General features: G+C 35.3%; 2 protein-coding genes across 4 annotated transcripts in view; one reads left to right on the forward strand and one right to left on the reverse strand.

Annotated features, from left to right (window-relative positions):
- The window catches only part of PRKD3 (protein kinase D3), an 80,855-nt gene extending 62,368 nt beyond the window's left edge, over positions 1 to 18,487 (forward strand). For all 3 annotated transcript variants that reach the window (XM_067703243.1, XM_067703240.1, XM_067703242.1), the window contains 8 exons: positions 1,511 to 1,563; positions 4,136 to 4,208; positions 5,263 to 5,369; positions 9,836 to 9,997; positions 10,234 to 10,332; positions 12,600 to 12,867; positions 14,937 to 15,022; positions 15,786 to 18,487. In XM_067703243.1, the coding sequence (XP_067559344.1) occupies positions 1,511 to 1,563; positions 4,136 to 4,208; positions 5,263 to 5,369; positions 9,836 to 9,997; positions 10,234 to 10,332; positions 12,600 to 12,867; positions 14,937 to 15,022; positions 15,786 to 15,959 (1,022 nt within the window). In that variant the 3' untranslated portion in view covers positions 15,960 to 18,487. The remainder of the gene's footprint in view (positions 1 to 1,510; positions 1,564 to 4,135; positions 4,209 to 5,262; positions 5,370 to 9,835; positions 9,998 to 10,233; positions 10,333 to 12,599; positions 12,868 to 14,936; positions 15,023 to 15,785) is intronic.
- The window catches only part of NDUFAF7 (NADH:ubiquinone oxidoreductase complex assembly factor 7), a 35,811-nt gene continuing 18,248 nt past the window's right edge, over positions 2,189 to 19,751 (reverse strand). Inside the window, exon 11 of the transcript XR_010934079.1 lies at positions 2,189 to 16,049. The gene's annotated coding sequence lies outside the window, so the exon portion shown is untranslated. The remainder of the gene's footprint in view (positions 16,050 to 19,751) is intronic.

Here is a 19,751-nt window from a genome sequence, read left to right on the forward strand (position 1 = left end):
TTATATATAACTGGATTTAGGGACCTTCTCAAGCCCATCCATGGACCTCTTCCCTAGGGTTAAGAGTCCCTAAAAACAGGTTGCAGAAGGGCTAAGAGTGAGAACTCTGGAGGATGAAAGCCCAGTTCTGCTGCTTTACTAGCTTCATGATCTTGGCCTCTTCTGTTCTCTAATCTGAAAGGGAAATGATAATAAATGCATATGATGCACTTCGCATCATTCCTGACCCATTAGTGAAACTATTACTGTGTTGCTGCTGCCGCTGTCCTTGTAACGTGTCTAGAGTAGAGTTCTCCTGGGAAGCAACAGAAATTAAAACTGGGTGAAGTTAGACAGTGGAGGCCTTCGAAAGAAAATAAAATATTGACTTAAACTAGGAAACTGGAACTACTGAAAAGCAGAGTTTTAGGCTCATTAATTTAGTTGATGCTGTGCCTTTTATGTCTGTTTCATTAATATTTAATTTTTGGATTTTTAAAAATATTTTAAAATTGGCCTAATATTTTAAAATGGAGTTTTTCCACAGTCATCTTACTTATTTTTGATGTATAGTTGCTTATATTTCCTTCTTAATGAAGTTTTACATTTTTATATTTGGGATTATGAAGGAAATTTCATATCTTTTGAGTTGTCACTGAGATTCTAGATTTTTGACAACTAGTCTCTTGCTTACTTTCCAAATTTCCCTTTTTCTTGTCAGTTTCTTCCTTTGTTTACCAAAGTAATACAGACATTTAAACTTTATAGAAATATGTAATATGAGAAATTCCTCCGTATACACATGTGACACATCCCCCTATTCCCAATCATGTATCTCCCCCCTCAGAAAACCATTATTAATAGTTTGGTGTATATGTCTTGATTTGGGGATGGCTTGTGGGGAGGGGAGTCTATACTATGTTGTTATAATTTTATTTTCACACAAAAATGTATTATACATTTTTGTCGTAAAAGATGTGTTATCTTTACAACTTGGTTTCATCAACTATTTTATATCAGATATATTTCAATGTCAGTATATAGATATGTTTTTATTTTTTATTATGACAGTAATACTTTTTATGCATTTTTTAAAATGCAAGCAGTCTAAAAGTGTATAAAGATTAAATCTTTGCTCCTCAACCCCACCTCTCTCACTCACCAGAAGTAATCATATTTTGTTTGTTTTCGATTCAAATGCCACTACACTGCAACTTACCTTTTTAACTTAATAATGTCATAAATAGCTTTCTGACTCAGTTCTTATAGCCCTACATCCTTAAATGTTTAGATAGTATTCTTTTGTATGGACGTATCATATTTTATTTAACCAGTTTCCTGTTGATGGATTAGTATTGTATATGGATAAATTGTTTTTTTAATTTTGTTTTAATGAATGTAATTATATTAAGTGTATGTTAGCTAGTTTTTAAAATTTAGTATATTGTGAGCATTCACATGTCAGTAACTATTATTACTAAGTTATGGACTAACAGTTTTTTTTTCCATACATCATTCTTATATTTTACAGAAGATTTGTCTACCAGTATCTCTGTATCTAATTGTCAGATCCAGGAGAATGTGGTGAGTAAACATTACAGCTAAAATATGCAAATTGGGTGATTAAGGAAAATAAAATGTGAAAATCTTATTAGGAAAATAAGTTTATAGCCCAAAGTGTTGCGCAGTTTGCCTAAAGACACTAGGCTAGGCTGTGTGGGTGATAACTTCCCTGAGGAGTTCTGCTTTATGAAGGAAACTGAGGCAGTTTCCTTTTAAATTATGAAAATAAAGTTAACTTTTTGTAAGTGACATTAGAATATCACAAAGTGATAGACTAGTTCAAAGAGAAGGGAGAGGCTACTTCTTTCTGGGTCAGAGCCGGGAAAGCTTCTCAAAGGAAGTACAACTTGAAATATGCCTAAGAGGATGGAAAAGAGTTTTGACACAAGTGTTGAGAGGATATGGTTGGGGGAACATTTCATGCAAGTACAGAGAAGCAGGAAATGCAGGATTTTAAGGAAGAGTCAAGACCCACTTCAGCTGGTGTATGTAGGTACATGTGGGGGATTACAGTACGGATCAGCGTACTTTCTATAAAGGGATAGAAGTAAATATTTTAGGCCTTGCAGACCATATACAGTTATGAACTCAACTTGGCCGTTGTCATGAGAAAGCCGTAGGCAATACTTAAAGGAATAAGCATGGCTGTTTTCCAGTAAAACTTTATTTGTGGTCACATATATTTGAATTTCATATAATTTCATGTTTCACAAGACATTATTATTTTGATGTTTTTTAACCATTTAAAAATTAAAACTGTTAAAAAAAAATTAAAACTGCTTTTAGTTCAGGGGCTGTACAAAAAGAGGCAGCAGGCTGGATTTGGCCCACAAGCCATAGTATGCCAACCCCTGGATTAGAAAGAAAAAAGCCTAGAAAAAGAAGTCAGAAAATTGTTCATTAGCTATATATAAATTTCTCTCATAAAATCTCTTATTCTTTAACTGGGGCATCCAGCTGTTATTGCTCTATAACATGTAAATGTTGTTGGATTTTCTAAGATTGCAGTGAAGACTGATATCCAGTAGTGCTATGAGAGATAGAGGGTTTCAGTGAGATTTAATCCGTGTCTCTCTTGTTCTAGGGGTAGGTAGAATAGGTACCAGATTATTGGGGAGAGAAAGACGTTTTCTCATTTCAGTTTTACAGATAAGAAGACCAGTCCCAGAGAATTCAGCTTACTTACGATTACCTAATTTAAACAGAAATTAGGATTTGTGGAATTACTTTTTTTCTTTTTTTGCGGTACGCGGGCCTCTCGCTATTGTGGCCTCTCCCGTTGCGGAGCACAGGCTCCGGACACGCAGGCTCAGCGGCCATGGCTCACGGGCCCAGCCGCTCCGTGGCCTGTGGGATCTTCCCGGACTGGGGCACGAACCTGTGTCCCCAGCATCGGCAGGCGGACTCTCAACCACTGCACCACCAGGGAAGCCAGAATTACTGATTTTTATATGCCAGGCACTGGATTTGACACTTTGTATATATTCTCATTTAATTCACTTAAAAATCTAGTGAGATAGATGTTATTATATCCACTTTACCAATGAGGGAATGAGGCCTAGGAGACTTGGTTTATCCAGTCATGTGACTGTCGTGAGACCCGCACTGTCTGGGAATGTAACACTGAACGAGACAGGTGTAGTCCCTGGCTTCATGGAGACTGTAGCACATACCCAAACAAAAGACAGACCTTGACTGAAGACCTGTGGGGAGCGTTGCCAAGCGCCTTCCAGGAGCTCTCTGACAGCGACAACCATTAGCGAAGAAAAAGGAAGATGGAAGGGAGGGGCGGAAGGGAGGAGATAGAGGAGTGGATTTGAGCTACACATACTCTTTTCATCAGTCTTTAAAATTAGCCTGATCTCAATAATATGAACCTTTGAGTTTTTCTTTCAAATCAAAGATAGCAAATCTCTTTAATGGTAAAGTAGGTAAAACTTTGTTCTTAATTTTTTATGTTAATTTACTTTTTATAGATCACTACTTAATAAATAAATAAATAAATAAATATATTTTTTGGCTGCTTTGGTTCTTCGTTGCTGTGTGCCGCTTTCTCTAGTTGCGACGAGCAGGGACTGTTCGTTGCAGTGTGCGGGCTTCTCGTTGCGGTGGCTTCTCGTTGCAGAGCACAGGCTCTAGGCACACGGGCTTCAGTAGTTGTGGCTCGTGGGCTCAGTAGTTGTGGCTTGCAGGCTCTAGAGCGCAGGGTCAGTAGTTGTGGCTCACGGGCTTAGCTGCTCTGCGGCATGTGAGATCTTCCTGGTCCAGGGCTTGAACCCGTGTCCCCTGCATTGGCAGGCGGATTCTCAACCACTGCGCCACCAGGGAAGCCCAATAAATATATTTTTTAATTCAAAGCATTTTTTTCCCAAGGGTCTTCTTACAGAATACATTATAGTTGTGCATTGAGTCATTGTATTAAAGTTGGGCTTTTTTAGGACATAGAAAGCCTATATTTCATAAAATATTTTGTGAAAATTAGTTCTGTCAATCATAAAAACTAAAATGTATTTAAGTATTTGAATGAAAAGAGTCTGAGATGTTGACATTATTTCATAGAGGTAATAACACTTCTTACTTTTTCCCTAAATAGGACATCAGTACCGTTTACCAGATATTTGCAGATGAGGTGCTTGGTTCAGGCCAATTTGGTATCGTCTATGGAGGTAAGCAACTACAGCCTTTTGCATATTGTAGATAACATAGAAAAATTATGAAATTTAAAAACATCTACCAGCTGTTAACATCTTGTCACAGTTTCGTCAAGTGGTGTTTTTCTCAAAGGTTAACCTACATACATTTAGCTAAGCCCTTTTCAATATAACTGAGTATTAATTCCTTAATTTAAACTAAGAACTTTAAAAAGTAACAGAAAGAATAAGAAAATTCACAATAGTCTTTATCTTTTCTTGTAGATTACACATAAAGATGTTTGGGAAAAATAAATGGTTTGAAGTTTATGTTGGACTATGAAAGTTTGTTTATTGAAGTATATGCCCCACTGGTTTTCTCACACAAATGGCACCGTTTGTCTACTATTGGCATGAATGGTATCAGGTCTGAAGACATGGAATCTTATCCAGCTCTGTGACTTCCACTGGCAAAGTCATTTAACCTCACTGTGCCTCAGTATCTTCATCAGTTTAATGGAGCTAATAAAACCTGACCTGCATAGTTCACAGGATTTTTAATATTCATTAAACCTAATATATATAAAAGTACTTTATAAGCTATGAAACAAGGTATAAAAGGAAAGTAATGTTAAACCCTTTCATTCCTTGCTGAGACTAGTTGGCCTTTCTGCCTGAAGGCTGTATAGTTAAGTCACTCTGTGCTGATCCAGTAAACCTAGAATAAAATTAATGAATTGGTACGATGTTTCTATCTTGACAGAATTTCTAAAGACTAAGTCACATATTTAACTATCATTTCTTTAATAAAGTGGATTATTTTTCAGCAAACAGGTTCATTCAAATTTCCTGCTGTTTCAAATAATGAAACAGCCTTTATTAGGGGCAATTACTATAAGGGAAAATATAATTTATTTCTTAAAATTAAAGGTTAGTGATGGAGAAAGAACAAAATGAGCTGAAAAAAAGAAATACAAAAATACATACATATCAATTGCAGTTTGTGGATAACTTCCTGATAAAGCTTTTGTATTGTATGTGGGATGTCAATTTGTGTCTTCTTTCTTTTCTGTACTTTTTTTAAAAATAGGAAAACACAGAAAGACTGGAAGGGATGTGGCTATTAAAGTAATTGATAAGATGAGATTCCCCACAAAACAGGAGAGTCAGCTCCGTAATGAAGTGGCTATTTTACAGGTAAAAAAATCCCCAAAAAGTTGCTTTGTATTGGTTTTAATTTTTGATTTATGAGCTTTTAAATCCAAGTCTAGTTAGTGTGCTGATAAGATTTTGGTTTTTGTTTTCTTTGTTCTCATTTTTCTTCGTTCTCATTTTATGACCTTTTGGCTCAGTGAGAGGCTGGTGAGCATCTGAATTAACTCCCTAAGTTTTTTTTTTTTTAAAGGCAAAATTAGGTTACAATAATCTAGGAGTTACAAGGACTGCCATTATGGTAGTAGTTTGTTTAGAACACATTTTCCTAAGGAAAATCTTAAACTAAAAAAACTCAAATTGCATTCTTAATTCATCACTCCATGAGCTCAAAATACTTTGATACTTCTACCACCACGTTTCATTATAATAGTTTAGTCCATTAAGGTATATTTTTAAAGATATATTGGCAATGACTTAAATCCCATAAAATAAATTACTGTGTATTTTTATTTAGCATTTTTATCTCTTTTGGACGTCATCTAGAAGAGTAAAATTTAGCTTTATTTTTCTGAATATCTCATAATTAATTTATAATATGCAAATATTTATTAATTCATTGTGTAGCTTTTGCATAGTATTTAAGAAATCATGATGATATAATAGTTAATGCTGTGAGAGCCCCATTTGCTTGTGGGTGAAGTTCAAGAAGACACAGCCTGTTGAACTTGTGCTTCTTTGGAGAAGAAGGTAAGAAACTTACAAACATGTAATTAATTTTACATTTATTACATTATTGGTCACTGTTAGTAACATTTGCCTCACTTTTTTTCAGAGGAGTGATAATCAAAAGATTGTGGTCTACAAGCTACCTGTGGTCACTTCAAGGCTGCCTCCTCCTATAAAGCTACCTTTAAAATAGGATATTAACAGCATTCAGACTTTGCATTAGGGTTTGAATATACTGTTAGAGATCTTTTTTCATATCTAATTTTGGACTCTTTCTCAATATCCAATCAGTATGCAAAAAAATAAATATTAAGGATTTATTCATAAGGATTGATTTTTCCTTGTCATTTTAAAAAATTTTTATTGAAGTATAGTTGATTTACAATGTTGTGTTAATTTCTGCTCTACAGCAAAGTGACTCAGTTATGCATATATATATTCTTCATATTCTTTTCCATTATCACAGGATATTGAATATAGTTCCCTATGCTATACAATAGGACCTTGTTTTTTATCCATCATATATATACTAGTTTGCACCTGCTAATCCCAAGCTCCCAATCCATCCTTCCCCCACCCGCCCTCCACCTTGGCAACCACAAGTCTGTTCTCTATGTCTGTGAGTCTGTTTCTATTTCGTAGATATGTTCATTTGTGTCGTATTTTAGATTCCACGTAAAAGTTCTCCTTGTTACTTTGATCACATCACAAACACAGCTCTGTACTAAATACTGAAGCTTTTTTCCCACATGTTATCAACTGCAAATCTTAATAACTGAATTTAGGAATTTCCAGATAATACACAATGTAAACACTTTATTATTATAGCCCTCTGGTTATTTTCAGAATGAAAATATTTCAGAATTAAATAATTGTCGCCTGTGGGATTTTTCACTTTCATTTTACAGGGCTATAGTAATGTCAAATGTCCTTTTGCTGTTGCCTGAAGAGGGTAGTAGAGTAGTGGGAGAAAAGGTGAGGCACTCTCATGGCTCCCTATGTAAAGGGGAAAACGTTCTCAGAAACTTAAGAGCAAAATTTCTAGTTTGACTGTTGTAGTATAAATTCAGTATTTTCCCCTTCTCTTCTTGGAAATCACCCAAAAGCTACAAGAAAAATGATAAACAGAAAAGCATACTCTGTCTTTAACAAAAATAGAAAAGAGTTCAGCCCTACAAAATAGGTGGAAGTTTTTCCAAAAACAGTGGAAATGGACCAGGCAAATGCAGGAAGACGCACCACAATAAAAACTGGTTTTGCTGGCTCTTTCTGAGCTCTACAGTTGTGACAGCCTCTCTCTAGTTCCTCTCAAATAGAAGAAAGCCAAGGGAGTCATGATCTAATAAGATTTAATTCAAGAGAAAACACATGAAGTGAATTGAAGTAGGGCACTCTAACGGTGGAAGAGTGCAAATCACACTAAACCAAATGGCATCAACAACATCTATAAAGGAAAACTAGAGACCATACAGGGAGCACATTAGTAGTCCATGACAGATGAAATAGACAAAGGAACATAGGAGGCCTAAACAGTATAAGGTAGATCTCACCAGTTTATGTTGAACACTGTACCCTAAAAACAAATAAGTACCCTATTAATTCAAAAAAACAGTAGAATAAACCGTACTTTTTGGTCTTAATGCACTAAAGCTAGGAATAAATTATAAAATCAGAAAACAAAAACTCCCACCACCTGAAAAAAATTTTTTTTGAGTCTTAATTCTTGAATCAGAGAACAAAATCAAGATTGGAGTATTTAGAAAATAATTGTGGAAATACTGTATATCAGAGCTTTTGGACTACTGCTTACAGAAATCTTGGTAACCTCAAATATTTAATCAAGAAAAAATGAACATAAATAAATTAAGAGTCTAACTCAAGAAGCTGAAGGATGAACAGTCAACCTGAGGAAAACAGAAGGAATTAACAAAGATAAAAAAGGAAATTAATAAATTTAGTATAATAAATCCAAAAGTTGATTATTGGGCGGGGGCGGGGAGTGGATAACAATAAAATAAGTGTCCAACCGAATCAATATAAGAAGATATAACAACATTTTGGAGAGACGATCACAAATACTGAAAAAATTTTAGGGAATCTTTTTTTTTTTTTTTTAACAACCCTACCTGACTCACCGGGCTTAGGGAATCTTAAGATACTATCTTGTGTAACTCTGTTAGATAAACTTGAAAACCTGGAGAAAATGATTCTCTATGAAAGTATACTTTACCAAAACAGACTCTAGAGGAAATAGGACATTTAAACAAATAGAAGAAGTGGTTAAAAGAATTTATGTTACAGCATACTTCTATTTTTGTGTGTGCATGCATGTGTTTCCAAGGATGGTGGGGGGAAAAAAGAAACTTAAGAGGTAGTCAGCTGCAACATAGGGGACAGCCAACCACACTTCCAACTCTAAATCGGTCAGAGTTATGATGTTCTGAATCTTCTGCTTACTGCCATTATCATGCCCCACCACTGTGGGGTATTTCACTTTCACGTATCTACTATAAGATTGTGTCACTTTTTATTTTGCTACCTGGAACACCATGTCATTAACTTGTTTTAAGCTGATTAGTAAACAGTATTTATCTTGCATTTGCTATTCACTTTCTAAACATTTTTAAAACACCAACCATGATTCAGAAGTTGAGCTAAAAGTGACTAAGGCACAGTCTCTGCTCTCAGAGAACTTACTAGGCTACAGAGTAAGACACATATACACGTAATACAGTACCAGGGGATAAGCAGTGCTGCATAGAGTGCAGTGGCAACTACTGCAGTAGTCTGGAAGAGAGGTAACGTGAGCTAAACTGGAGGCATTACAGTGGGAATTGAGAAATGATGGTGTATTCAAAACACATTTTAGAGATGGAGCCCAACTTCACATAGGCCGAAAAAAAGTTTGCCCTCTTGGCATACTTAGATACCCATAGTAAGGAAAAAAAGCATAAGAAAAATATGTTTCTGTTAATAAGTATTAAAAAGTTTAATCACTTGGGCCAATATTTAAGACTGAATAAGAATGAAACCATACTGAAGATATTAAAATCCACACAGAGGAATTTAGATTTATGTCCAGAAATAAAGAACCATTGAATGTTTTTTGTGTATGGCTGACTTCTCAAATTGCTTTTGAAGAACTTTTTGTTTTTTTAATATCAGTTAAGATAGATTGCTTTTTTATTAGCAGATACAGTATCACATTCAGCTTTGTATTTCTCCAACCCTGTTAACCTAGTAGTGCTTAAGAAAAAGGGGTGATGGTAGTAAAGACATGCTGAGCCTAAAAGAGGGAAGACCAAATCAAGGTATAATACAATGAGATCAAGACTTAGATAAATAACTACCTTAAAGACAAAACCACCAGTTTGAGCTAAGACCCTCACAAACAGCCCCAAAGAACCAAAGCTCTGTGTAATTGGCTAAACTTTGATTGGCAGTTGGTGCCTATTCATGGACAGCATAAAATTAGAGTACTATCAGAAGATTAAGAAGATGAGAAGGAAGGAAAAGAAGTAGTAATGGACAAGGGCATTTATATTGGAAAAACTGGGAAGATATTCTTTCCCTTCAGTGCATCCACTCTCCACTACAGAACTTGGAAAATCAAATTCTGTGATCCTTTTTATTTTGTTTGCTTTTATTTATTTTTCTAAGCTATTTTTTGCTTTCTGTGCCGTTATTCCATACAATTAATTGCAGCACATTGTTAGATATTAATATTTGCACAGTAAAACTTTTACTCAAGTTGGTCACATAAATATCCTGCAACTCTTCAGAATTTGCACCATCCTGGGATTGTAAACCTGGAATGTATGTTTGAAACCCCAGAACGAGTTTTTGTAGTAATGGAAAAGCTGCATGGAGATATGTTGGAGATGATTCTATCCAGTGAGAAAAGTCGACTACCAGAACGAATAACTAAATTCATGGTCACACAGGTATTTTAACTTTTTTTGAAACTAGAAAATAATAAAAACTACAAGAAATGGTAGTGCTTTTACATATTGTAACATTGTGGGAATTGTTAACTTTGAAGAACAGAATAACACTTTTAGTTAAATCTTGATGAACTGTAGTGGACTTTTTAAATTATTATACCACTCAAGGGGTCCAGTTGGTGTTTAGCTGTGATTTTTCCAGAAATAGAAAAAAATTCTGTTTTCTTCAATAACAGATACTTGTTGCATTAAGGAATCTACATTTTAAGAATATTGTGCACTGTGATTTAAAGCCAGAAAATGTGCTACTCGCATCAGCAGAGCCATTTCCTCAGGTGAGATATTCTCCAGAACCTTTTTAAAGTACGGTTTTAAGTATCTGTCTGACATTATGAAGTACCCACGTAATGAAAGGCAGTGCTGTAGGTTCAGTACATAACCATCTTACAGAAAAAAAGTTTCTACCTTATAACTGCCATTGAGGATGTATACCTGAGTAGTCTGAATTCAGATTTTACTAATTATATTATTTTCATGAAGACTTTTTAGACCAGTTCTCAAAGGAATAATTTTTTTGCACAATCCACCCCTCCCTGTGGGTTGGGAATGAAGTAGGGAGAGTCAGCCTTGGTTGGTGCTTGGTGCTCAGGACAAATTCCCCATGAAATGAAACAAACTGAGGGATGACCCTGAAATGAGAAGACTCGATTTTGGTTGAGGCAGGCAGCCAACACTTCTTCCTCTTTAGAGTACTATATTTCAAACATTTTCAGCAAAACCTATGGAAGAATGACATTTCCCATCACCGCCAGTGCTCACATATGTATTACGATATGTATGTGTGTGTCTCTCCTGCGTGTGATGCATTCATTTTTTTACTTGGCTAAATTTCATTTCATTAAAAAGTGTTGATCTTGATCCAAATTTATTTCATAACCTAAAAATAGTTATTAACCCAAAGTCTGAAACATTTGTCCTGAGGAATATATATTGGTGGTACCTATGAATATTTCTCATGATTGTCATCAGCTAGAATAATCTGTTGCCAAATTATTGTTTATGTACATTTAAAACACAATTAGACAAGTGGCTAGAATAAGGACAACAGATGACTATTTCACTTGGTAAATACAACTCAGATTCTCTTTCAAGAAAAAAGATGTATTTAGAAAAATTATTCAACTTTTTTACTTTTAAGGAAGTAACCATATTCCTTTTGTAATGCCTATGTGAATAAAAATAATCCTCTATCTTTGTAGGTCAAAAAGGTTCCATAAGCATTGGTGCAATATTTTAAAGAATTATTATTTCATGTATTATTTCATTTGATCTTCAAGAGAGTATGGGATGTACACCCCTACAGCTAAGGCTAAAACTCCAGCTTTCTGACCTCCATTAGGAACAAAGGGAAAATAATGTCACTTACTTGATACTCTTTTTTTTGGTCAAGTGCTAGCCATGGCCCCTCTTCTTTATTCAGTTGCCAAAATGCCAAGTCATCTTTATCAAAATGCTAACTGAAATATGGCATTTAATGAAAAAGGTTATTTCTTCATGGTCAATAATCCTCTTCTTCAAATATTCAGAGGAAGTAGTTGAATTCAATAATGACACAGAACAAATATCATAAAAACATGTATGAAGGTCCATCTTTGCTTTCCACTCACTGTTTGTACCACTGGTTTGTAGAGGTCTCTCAATTTATCTTGAAGTTTTTAGTGAAGACATTTTGTGAATCAAGGCATTTCCCCTGGACAGTACTTGGCATTTGCTTGTTCAGCATGGATGTATCATTAATCACCAAAATTTGAACCTCGTAGAAGATGGGCAGCAAGATAAGTATTCTGAGCTCTGCCAATCTTATTACATTTCCAGAACTCTCTTCCCAAAGGGGCATGGTAGTGACTGCAGCTACCCCCAGATATAACTTGTTTCAAATCTGAACATCTAACTAGCAATATTTTGTTCCATAGTCATAGAAAACACTTTCAAACAATCTCTAATATGACTCTTCTACTGGCCACATTAATACTTATCTTTAATACACCTCAATTTCATTTACTTGCCAATATATAGTATCCTTGGGAAGAGAGATTCTAGGATTAAGCAAAATAAAGGGTAAGTTTTTAAATATCATAACTTATTTTTCATTCAGCAAACATTTGAGTACCTCTATCCAGGCACTGTGAGGCCACTGAGCATTTAAAAGTGAAACATATAATTCCCGCTTACAGGTAATAGAAAGTGATCTCCTAAAAGCCAAATGATAAAAGATCAGCACCCTCCATTTCATCAAAAACGCTGAGCACTTATAACACCAGTCTGGTATTTGGCATTCTGGAAGCTAGAATTCAAAAGTGGTTTTTTGAAATGAGCATTAGCAAAGCTCTTCATACTGTTAGTAATGGATCACAGGGTTATAAATGTATCTAAATATTGGGAAAAGCGTATTTTACAATTTCCTTATCTATAATCTTGACATTCATAATACAGTTGGCAAATGTGTTGAAATGATACAGTATCATATTTAGGGACAGGTATGTATATATAGATTGATACATGTATCAATAATATAAAATTAACATCATCCTTTAATTTCCAGGTGAAGCTGTGTGACTTTGGTTTTGCCCGCATCATTGGTGAAAAGTCGTTCAGGAGATCTGTGGTAGGAACTCCTGCATACTTGGCCCCTGAAGTTCTCAGGAGCAAAGGCTACAACCGTTCTCTAGATATGTGGTCAGTGGGAGTTATTGTCTATGTGAGCCTCAGCGGCACGTTTCCTTTTAATGAAGATGAAGATATAAACGACCAAATCCAAAATGCTGCATTTATGTACCCACCAAATCCATGGAGAGAAATTTCTGGTGAAGGTAAAAAAAAAAATGTTTTAGGTCTGTGCCTTTTAGTCAAAATCTTTGTGATCCCAAATCACCGTCTCTTCTGACTTCTCTTTTTAATATTTCCCATTCACCTTCCAAATTCAACTGTTTACCAATTTTTTGAGCACACTTCCTTTTACATTATCTTTTCTTTATCTTCCTTATAGTTCACAGGCAGGGCACTAATCCAGGCCCCAGCTGCCTCATTTTGAAACTACTCAAATAGCTTAACTGTCCTTCTCAGTCACCACTACCAAATCCTTCTTCAGGAAACACTACTTTCATCTTACACTGCTCCCGGACATTAATCTCAGCCTCCCTCTAACCAGGCTGCACCTGTAGGTCTCTGTGATATGGCCCAAGTTTGCCTTCTAGCCTCATCCGCCATTACTGCCCTACGCAAGGTACTTACAACTATTCGCTACATTTTGCTTAGGTCTTTTCCCTGCCTACCCATTTCTCCTCCTTGCTGTTGAAATCCTTCCAGTTCTTCAGAGATCCCTTAACTTGTGGCTCATCTGAGAAGTCTTCCCTGAACCCCTCCTCCAAACTGTGTAACATCTACTTAGGCTACTAGTTGGGCGTATCTTTTCACGACCACTTATCTTCAGAACTAGATTCTGATCTCCTTGAATGGAGACCTGTAACTTAGGTTCTTTATATATCACTTAAAACACTATTTAACATTCCCATAGCATTTGATAGAACCAGTACTGGGGAACATCCCCACCTGAACTTAGCCAACCCTTGGAACAGGGGGGTCTTTTTTTTGTTTTCCCGAAAGTGCCTCATCATAGGGATATAGCCCATTAAACTGGGAAAAGTTTGAGGAACAACATATAAGTAGTAGGCTTACTTGGTAATGAACAGAGCTAACTAAAGAAGTACATATGAGGGTTTGGGGATGTTGCCAAAGTCATCTTAGAGCTCCTTGGACAGTGTGGTCTGCAGACCTCTTAAATCAGAATCACTTGGTGAATTTATTAAAGAGAAGACCCCACTGGCTCTATCCCAGAGATTCAGACTCACCAGCTGGATTGATGCCCAGGAATAAATACACTGAATACATTTTAATAAATACACTGAATGATTCTGATGCACATAGTGGACCGCCATTTAAGGAACAATGGATAAAAGTCTGAAGTATTTAGAATACAGAGAAGTTAATAATTAAAATACTTACGGGAAAAAAATGATCAGGGCAAAAACAAAAATATGGAAAATCGTTGCTAGTTTGGTGGTATTTAGAACTAGAAATAGTAATAGTATAAGTCGTTCATTTGGCTCATCCCTGGATCCATGTCTTAGTAACAACTGTATTGTTACATAGGGATGTTGTCAGTGTATAGTTACCTGGTTGCTTTGGTTTTGCAGTTGGCCCATTTCTCCAAATAATTAGATAAGATATATATGCCAAGATCTCTCCACATACACCAAAATACCATGAACTTGTTTGCTAAAACTTGTTAAGTATGAACTTTTGGTAATAAGTTATCACCTCACTGTAACCACATCTGTAGAAGCAAGGCAATGGCTTCGGCTACTTTTCCAGACCAAGCCCGAGACTAGAGAAGAACATGGCATCATTGGGGCGGGAAAAAAGAAACAAAAAAAATCAGCCTATAATAAGAGTCTGTCTTATTCATCTTAAAAAATAATAGTTAATACTCAGCATTTATATGCTGAGCACCATTCTAAGCCCTTTATGTGTATTAAATTTATTTCATCTTCTCAACAACCTCATTTTACAGTTGACCGAGGCACAGTATACTTTAGTAACTCACCCTATGTCACACGTAGTAACAACGCCAGCTCAAGCAGGCTGGCTCCAGTCTGTACTTTTAACCTGTACTCTACTGTTTCCTTAATAAACCAGATACACTGTGAATTCAGTAAATATTTATGGATCACCAGCATGTTAGCTTAAAGGCCATGTCCTTGAGAAGCAAAAATCCTCAACCATATATTTCTATGGATTGAACTGCTTTCCAGGCAGAGTCACAGGTTTGAGATGCTCCATACGCTCAAATTCATGTATCTAATTTTGTCTTTTCCCTTAGCAATTGATTTGATAAACAACCTACTTCAAGTGAAGATGAGAAAACGTTACAGTGTGGACAAATCTCTTAGTCATCCCTGGCTGCAGGTAAAAAAAAAAAAGTATCTCTCTTGGCAAAAAAAAAAAAATGTACCTCTCTTCGGCGATTCTCATTTGAGCAGTTCATGGTGATTGTCTTAATGAAACCACTCTTAAAAGCAATAGATTCTACATGTCTTAGGGCCTTATAGTATTCATTTTACCTTTCTGTAAGGTGAGGATGACACATTATGTTGTCAGATATATTTTATTTTTAAAATGTCCACTAAAAGGTTTTGCATTGAAGAGATCAGAGATGCCATTTAAAATGTTTGGCTTAATTCACCCCAAAAGCTATTGCATAGATTTGTCAAGATACCCCCAAACTTCAGAGTAAAGAGAGAAGCTTCAGAACTATTTTAAAGGGAATGAGGGGTAGAAATAACTTCAAAACAAATATAATCATATTTAGTCTCAGCAGTTATTAAATTATCCTGATAACAGATTCTAAGCACTTTCCCCTATTTTGAGAAGTAAGGTGTAGGCCTCTCCAACAAAATATTTTAGTGGTTATTATTAGCCACCTCAGAAGCCTGAGGCAATGTTTTCTTTTTTAATTTTAGAAACTAGTTCCTTCATGAGAGACTCTAAATTTGAAAAAGTATTTATCTTTAACATTGCTAACTTAAAATATTACAAATGAACTTATTGTATAACAAGTATTTAGGAGGTAGGGGTTGTCAATTTTATGACTAGGGTGCTGAGCAAAAAAAAAAAAAGAAGGTTGACAGTATTGTTTCTTTTATGGTTCATAATCTTTTTTTTTCCCTAGGACTATCAGACTTGGCTTGACCTTAGAGAATTTGAAACTCGCATTGGTGAACGTTACATTACACACGAAAGTGACGATGCCCGCTGGGAAATACATGCATATACACACAACCTTGTATACCCAAAGCACTTCATTATGGCTCCCAATCCAGATGACATGGAAGAGGATCCTTAATTATTATTGAGCTAACTTCAATAAGGAAGGATTTCATGTTATATGGACTGGTATTTTGCTGCATAACTGTTGTTCTTTGTAGGTTGTCATCTGAAAGGATGCAAAGACATGAGGAAATATGATAAGGAATCAGTGACACCAATACTGTAGTTCATATTGAGTAGGTACAAGAGGGGAAACTGAGTAATAAAAACACATAATGGAACCCAAGATAAAGCTTTTCATAAATTTTTACAGCATAAGCAATAACTGGTTTTTGTATTTTTCGTAATCATTCATTTTAGTACAATAGTGGCACTTAATTTATCTTCCCTTTCCTATTCTTAACATTTTTTTAAAAAGGAGAAAAAGGCAAGCTAGAGTCCAGTTATTGCATAGCTTGACCAAATCATACAAGAGTTACAAGGTTGATTACTAAACAGATGTGCATTTATGCAGTAACTGAGAGGCTGTCAGCATGCCATTTCCTATAGACTTTATAAACATTTGTTTAACCGACCATAGAGGCATTGAGGGGTTTTTCCTAGACTCCTGGAAAGGGAGTGCTGGACTGTTTTACGTTTCTTTTTTAGGTCAGTCAAGACTCCAAAACAGTGATCCCTAACCCTTTTGTAGTTGAAATTCTGAATATGCTCTTTGGAACATGAAAATTAAGTTGTCACCTTTTGTAAGTATTGCTATGTTGCAACAGCCCCTAAGGTCATTCGGGACAACTGATGTACAAAACCAGGAGTAGGAACTGCTGGTCTCAGTGCTGAGTTGTTATGTATGTCTTCTTATAGCTCAACTCTGCTGCTAAATATTCACGTTCCCACTGACGCCATTGTGGTGCCACAATTGGATTCCAACATTTAATAGGTATAGATCTGAATTCTAACTACACAATTTATCTTTACATAGGGTTGAATAATTTGAGGAAGAAAATTAAATATATGCTAAAAGTAGGCCAGTGCAGAGTCAGTTAATGCTACAGGAAAGAATAACAGCATCCTTTTGTTCTTCCTTTAGCTTATTGGAAGGCTTTACAGATACCTGGAATGTTTTAAAACCAATTATATTTTAAGCAGTTTGAGGGAGTGGACGGGGTGGAGCATGAAACAGTTTATAAGAGTACGGCTGTATTATCAGCTGAGCAAATGAAAGAATGAAATAAGTTTTTTTTTTTTTTAAACACTGCAGCTTCAGCAGCCAGCTAAAGACATTTTTTTCTATCCAGATATCATATTTAAGAGGTTAGACTTTTTCATAGCTTTTTAAAAGTTACTAACAGTTTTCCCCCAAAAAAGTTAAAGATCTGGTGGGACCATTCACTTATAAAAAATCTAGGGACTTTTTGTTTGATTCCTCAGTAATCATTGTAAACATTTTTCCCTCCGAAAAAGAGCCAAAGATGTGGAGCCAAAAACTCTGGCTCCGTTCTTTAATTACCTGTGTTGGCCTCAGCAGGTGACAATCTGTCTGAGCCTTGAGTTCCTCAATCTATAAAATAAAGATTATAATTCTTGCCTGTACCTTTCTCACAGTGTTGTTGTGAAGATCAGATGTTGATAAGCTAAAAGTTATAAATGTGTTAACTGTCACTGCCCACAGAATTTGAGGTAGCAAAGGAAAAGAATGTTCTTCTTGTGAACAGACTAAGACTGAGAGGGCCCTTAGAGATCCTGAAGCTACTGCCTTATCTAGGACTAAAAATATCCTTGAGAATGGAAGGAAACACACAGTGCTCCTCTTTTCTGAGCTCTTTATGTGTTTTACTCTCACAACAGCCATGAGGTAAGTGCACGTGAACTCCCTCTCACAGATAAGGAAACTGAGGCACAGGGAAATTAAGTAACTAGCTGCTGAAGGTCACAGTTAGGATGTGGGTTTGAACCCAGGCAATGTGGCTCCAGAGTCCTTCTTACCCCTCCTAACCATTTTACTATACTGCCTACCCCTAAATATCTCCAGGAGACACTCCACAATGTCTCAGTATTTCATTGTCAAATAGGAGTTTAAAAAATTAAACCAAATTAATTTTGCAAAACCTTTGGAAAGTGTATTTTCCCTGTGATAGAGGATAACTTCCCCAAATTTCTCTAAAGTAAGTGTTTATATCAGTGTGCTAAAATGAAGTAATTCTGAGTCACTAGGCACCCTATTGTGGTTTTACTGCGTAAAATGATAATTAACTGGAATGACGTTTGTTTGCTATACTTATATAATCAAACTTTACAAGCCATGAAATTAATTGCACTCTTTTTGTTTCTGTTGAATGCCTAAGAAGTTTTCTAAAAAAAAAAAATGTAAAGGCACTGTCAGATAATTTGGAGTTGAGTAATTTCTCCAGTTACTGTATAACCTGCATAACCTTTTTTTGTCTTGAAGTCATTGTGTTTGTATAAGAAATAATTGTTAGAAACATTTGATAATGTACAAAGTAGTCTATAATGACACTGTTTAGTACATTTTTATTTTTTATTACATCCCACTTTTTGTAAATATCCTCAAAGAAGCTTGATAATAAAATGTATTTCCATATCACCATACTTTTCCATGTGAAAACCTGAGCCTATCTCTAGTAGAGGTATCCAAAGAATATTTTATTTGGTTGTGTTCTTTTCCCAGGCTTTGGTAATAGAACTGTTTCGGAAATAGTATTTGTAAATGAAACCAATGCTATATTTAAGAACACAGATTTTTTTTTTTTAAATCTGACTAAAATAACAAACAACTCATTATTACAATTTTATACAAAATTTGAGGTAATAACCTCAAGGTCTCACTTCTTGGAATGAAAGTTTGGAATTTTAGGTTTTTCAGAAACTACCATCAAATATTCCACTACTGCAACTGCCAAAAGACTTAAGTTAAATACCTAATACCAAAGTACATGTATAGGTGTCAAGAAGCATTGCCTCTTTCCCCTTAATCATTCATAAAAACTATTAAATAATTGGGAAGGGCCAACTATGGGCATTTTAATCTTCTAAAAATTCTCCAACCGAGTCTTTAAGGGTGGCTAGGAATGGCCCAAAGTTGAGCAGCATCTGAAAAATAAGGCCTCCATCTTCCTTTAATTTAGCATGAGATAGAGAATGCTAGTCCTGTTCTCAGTGAAGCCAAAGAAGCAATAAGAAACAACCATTCATCACTCTGCCAGTGAATTTCCAATATAGTTAAGCTATAAATTCAAAACATATAGCTAGTATTTTCTTTAATTTCACAAATTTGTGTTGCTTATATAACAGTTCTTCAGAAAGTCCATATGTCTGCTATTAATAAAAGTTTTTTGAACCAAAAAATGAGAACTTATAGAACTAAATCTTGACAATTATCTGAAAATAAGAGAGAATTAACTCAATTTAGAAAATTATTCCTCCTAAGCAGTCTGGATTTATTCTAAGTCATATTTTAAGTACCTGTTAGGTTTACTGGTATTACTGTGACTTTAAAATTTTTTTTAATCTAATTTTAGTTATAAAATTCACAGAAGAATATGGTAAAAAATTCAAATACCAAAAAGGAGGACAAATTAAAAAAAGTAAGTCTTTTCCCACCCCTCAAACCAGACTGGGAAATTTAATAGTGATTATTGAAGTTCATAGCAATATAAGGCCTACCTCAAGAAAGAAGAAAAATTTCAAATAACCTAACCTACTGTCTAAAGGAATTAGAAAAAGAAGAACAAAGCCCAAAGTTAGTAGATGGAAGGAAATAATAATTATAAGAGAGGAAATAAAATAGAGACCAAAAAACAACAGAAAACATCAATGAAACCAAGAGCTGGCTTTTTGAAAAGATAAACAAAAT

The sequence above is a fragment of the Pseudorca crassidens genome, chromosome 14, assembly GCF_039906515.1.
Source record: "Pseudorca crassidens isolate mPseCra1 chromosome 14, mPseCra1.hap1, whole genome shotgun sequence".
Taxonomy (NCBI): Eukaryota; Metazoa; Chordata; class Mammalia; order Artiodactyla; family Delphinidae; genus Pseudorca; species Pseudorca crassidens.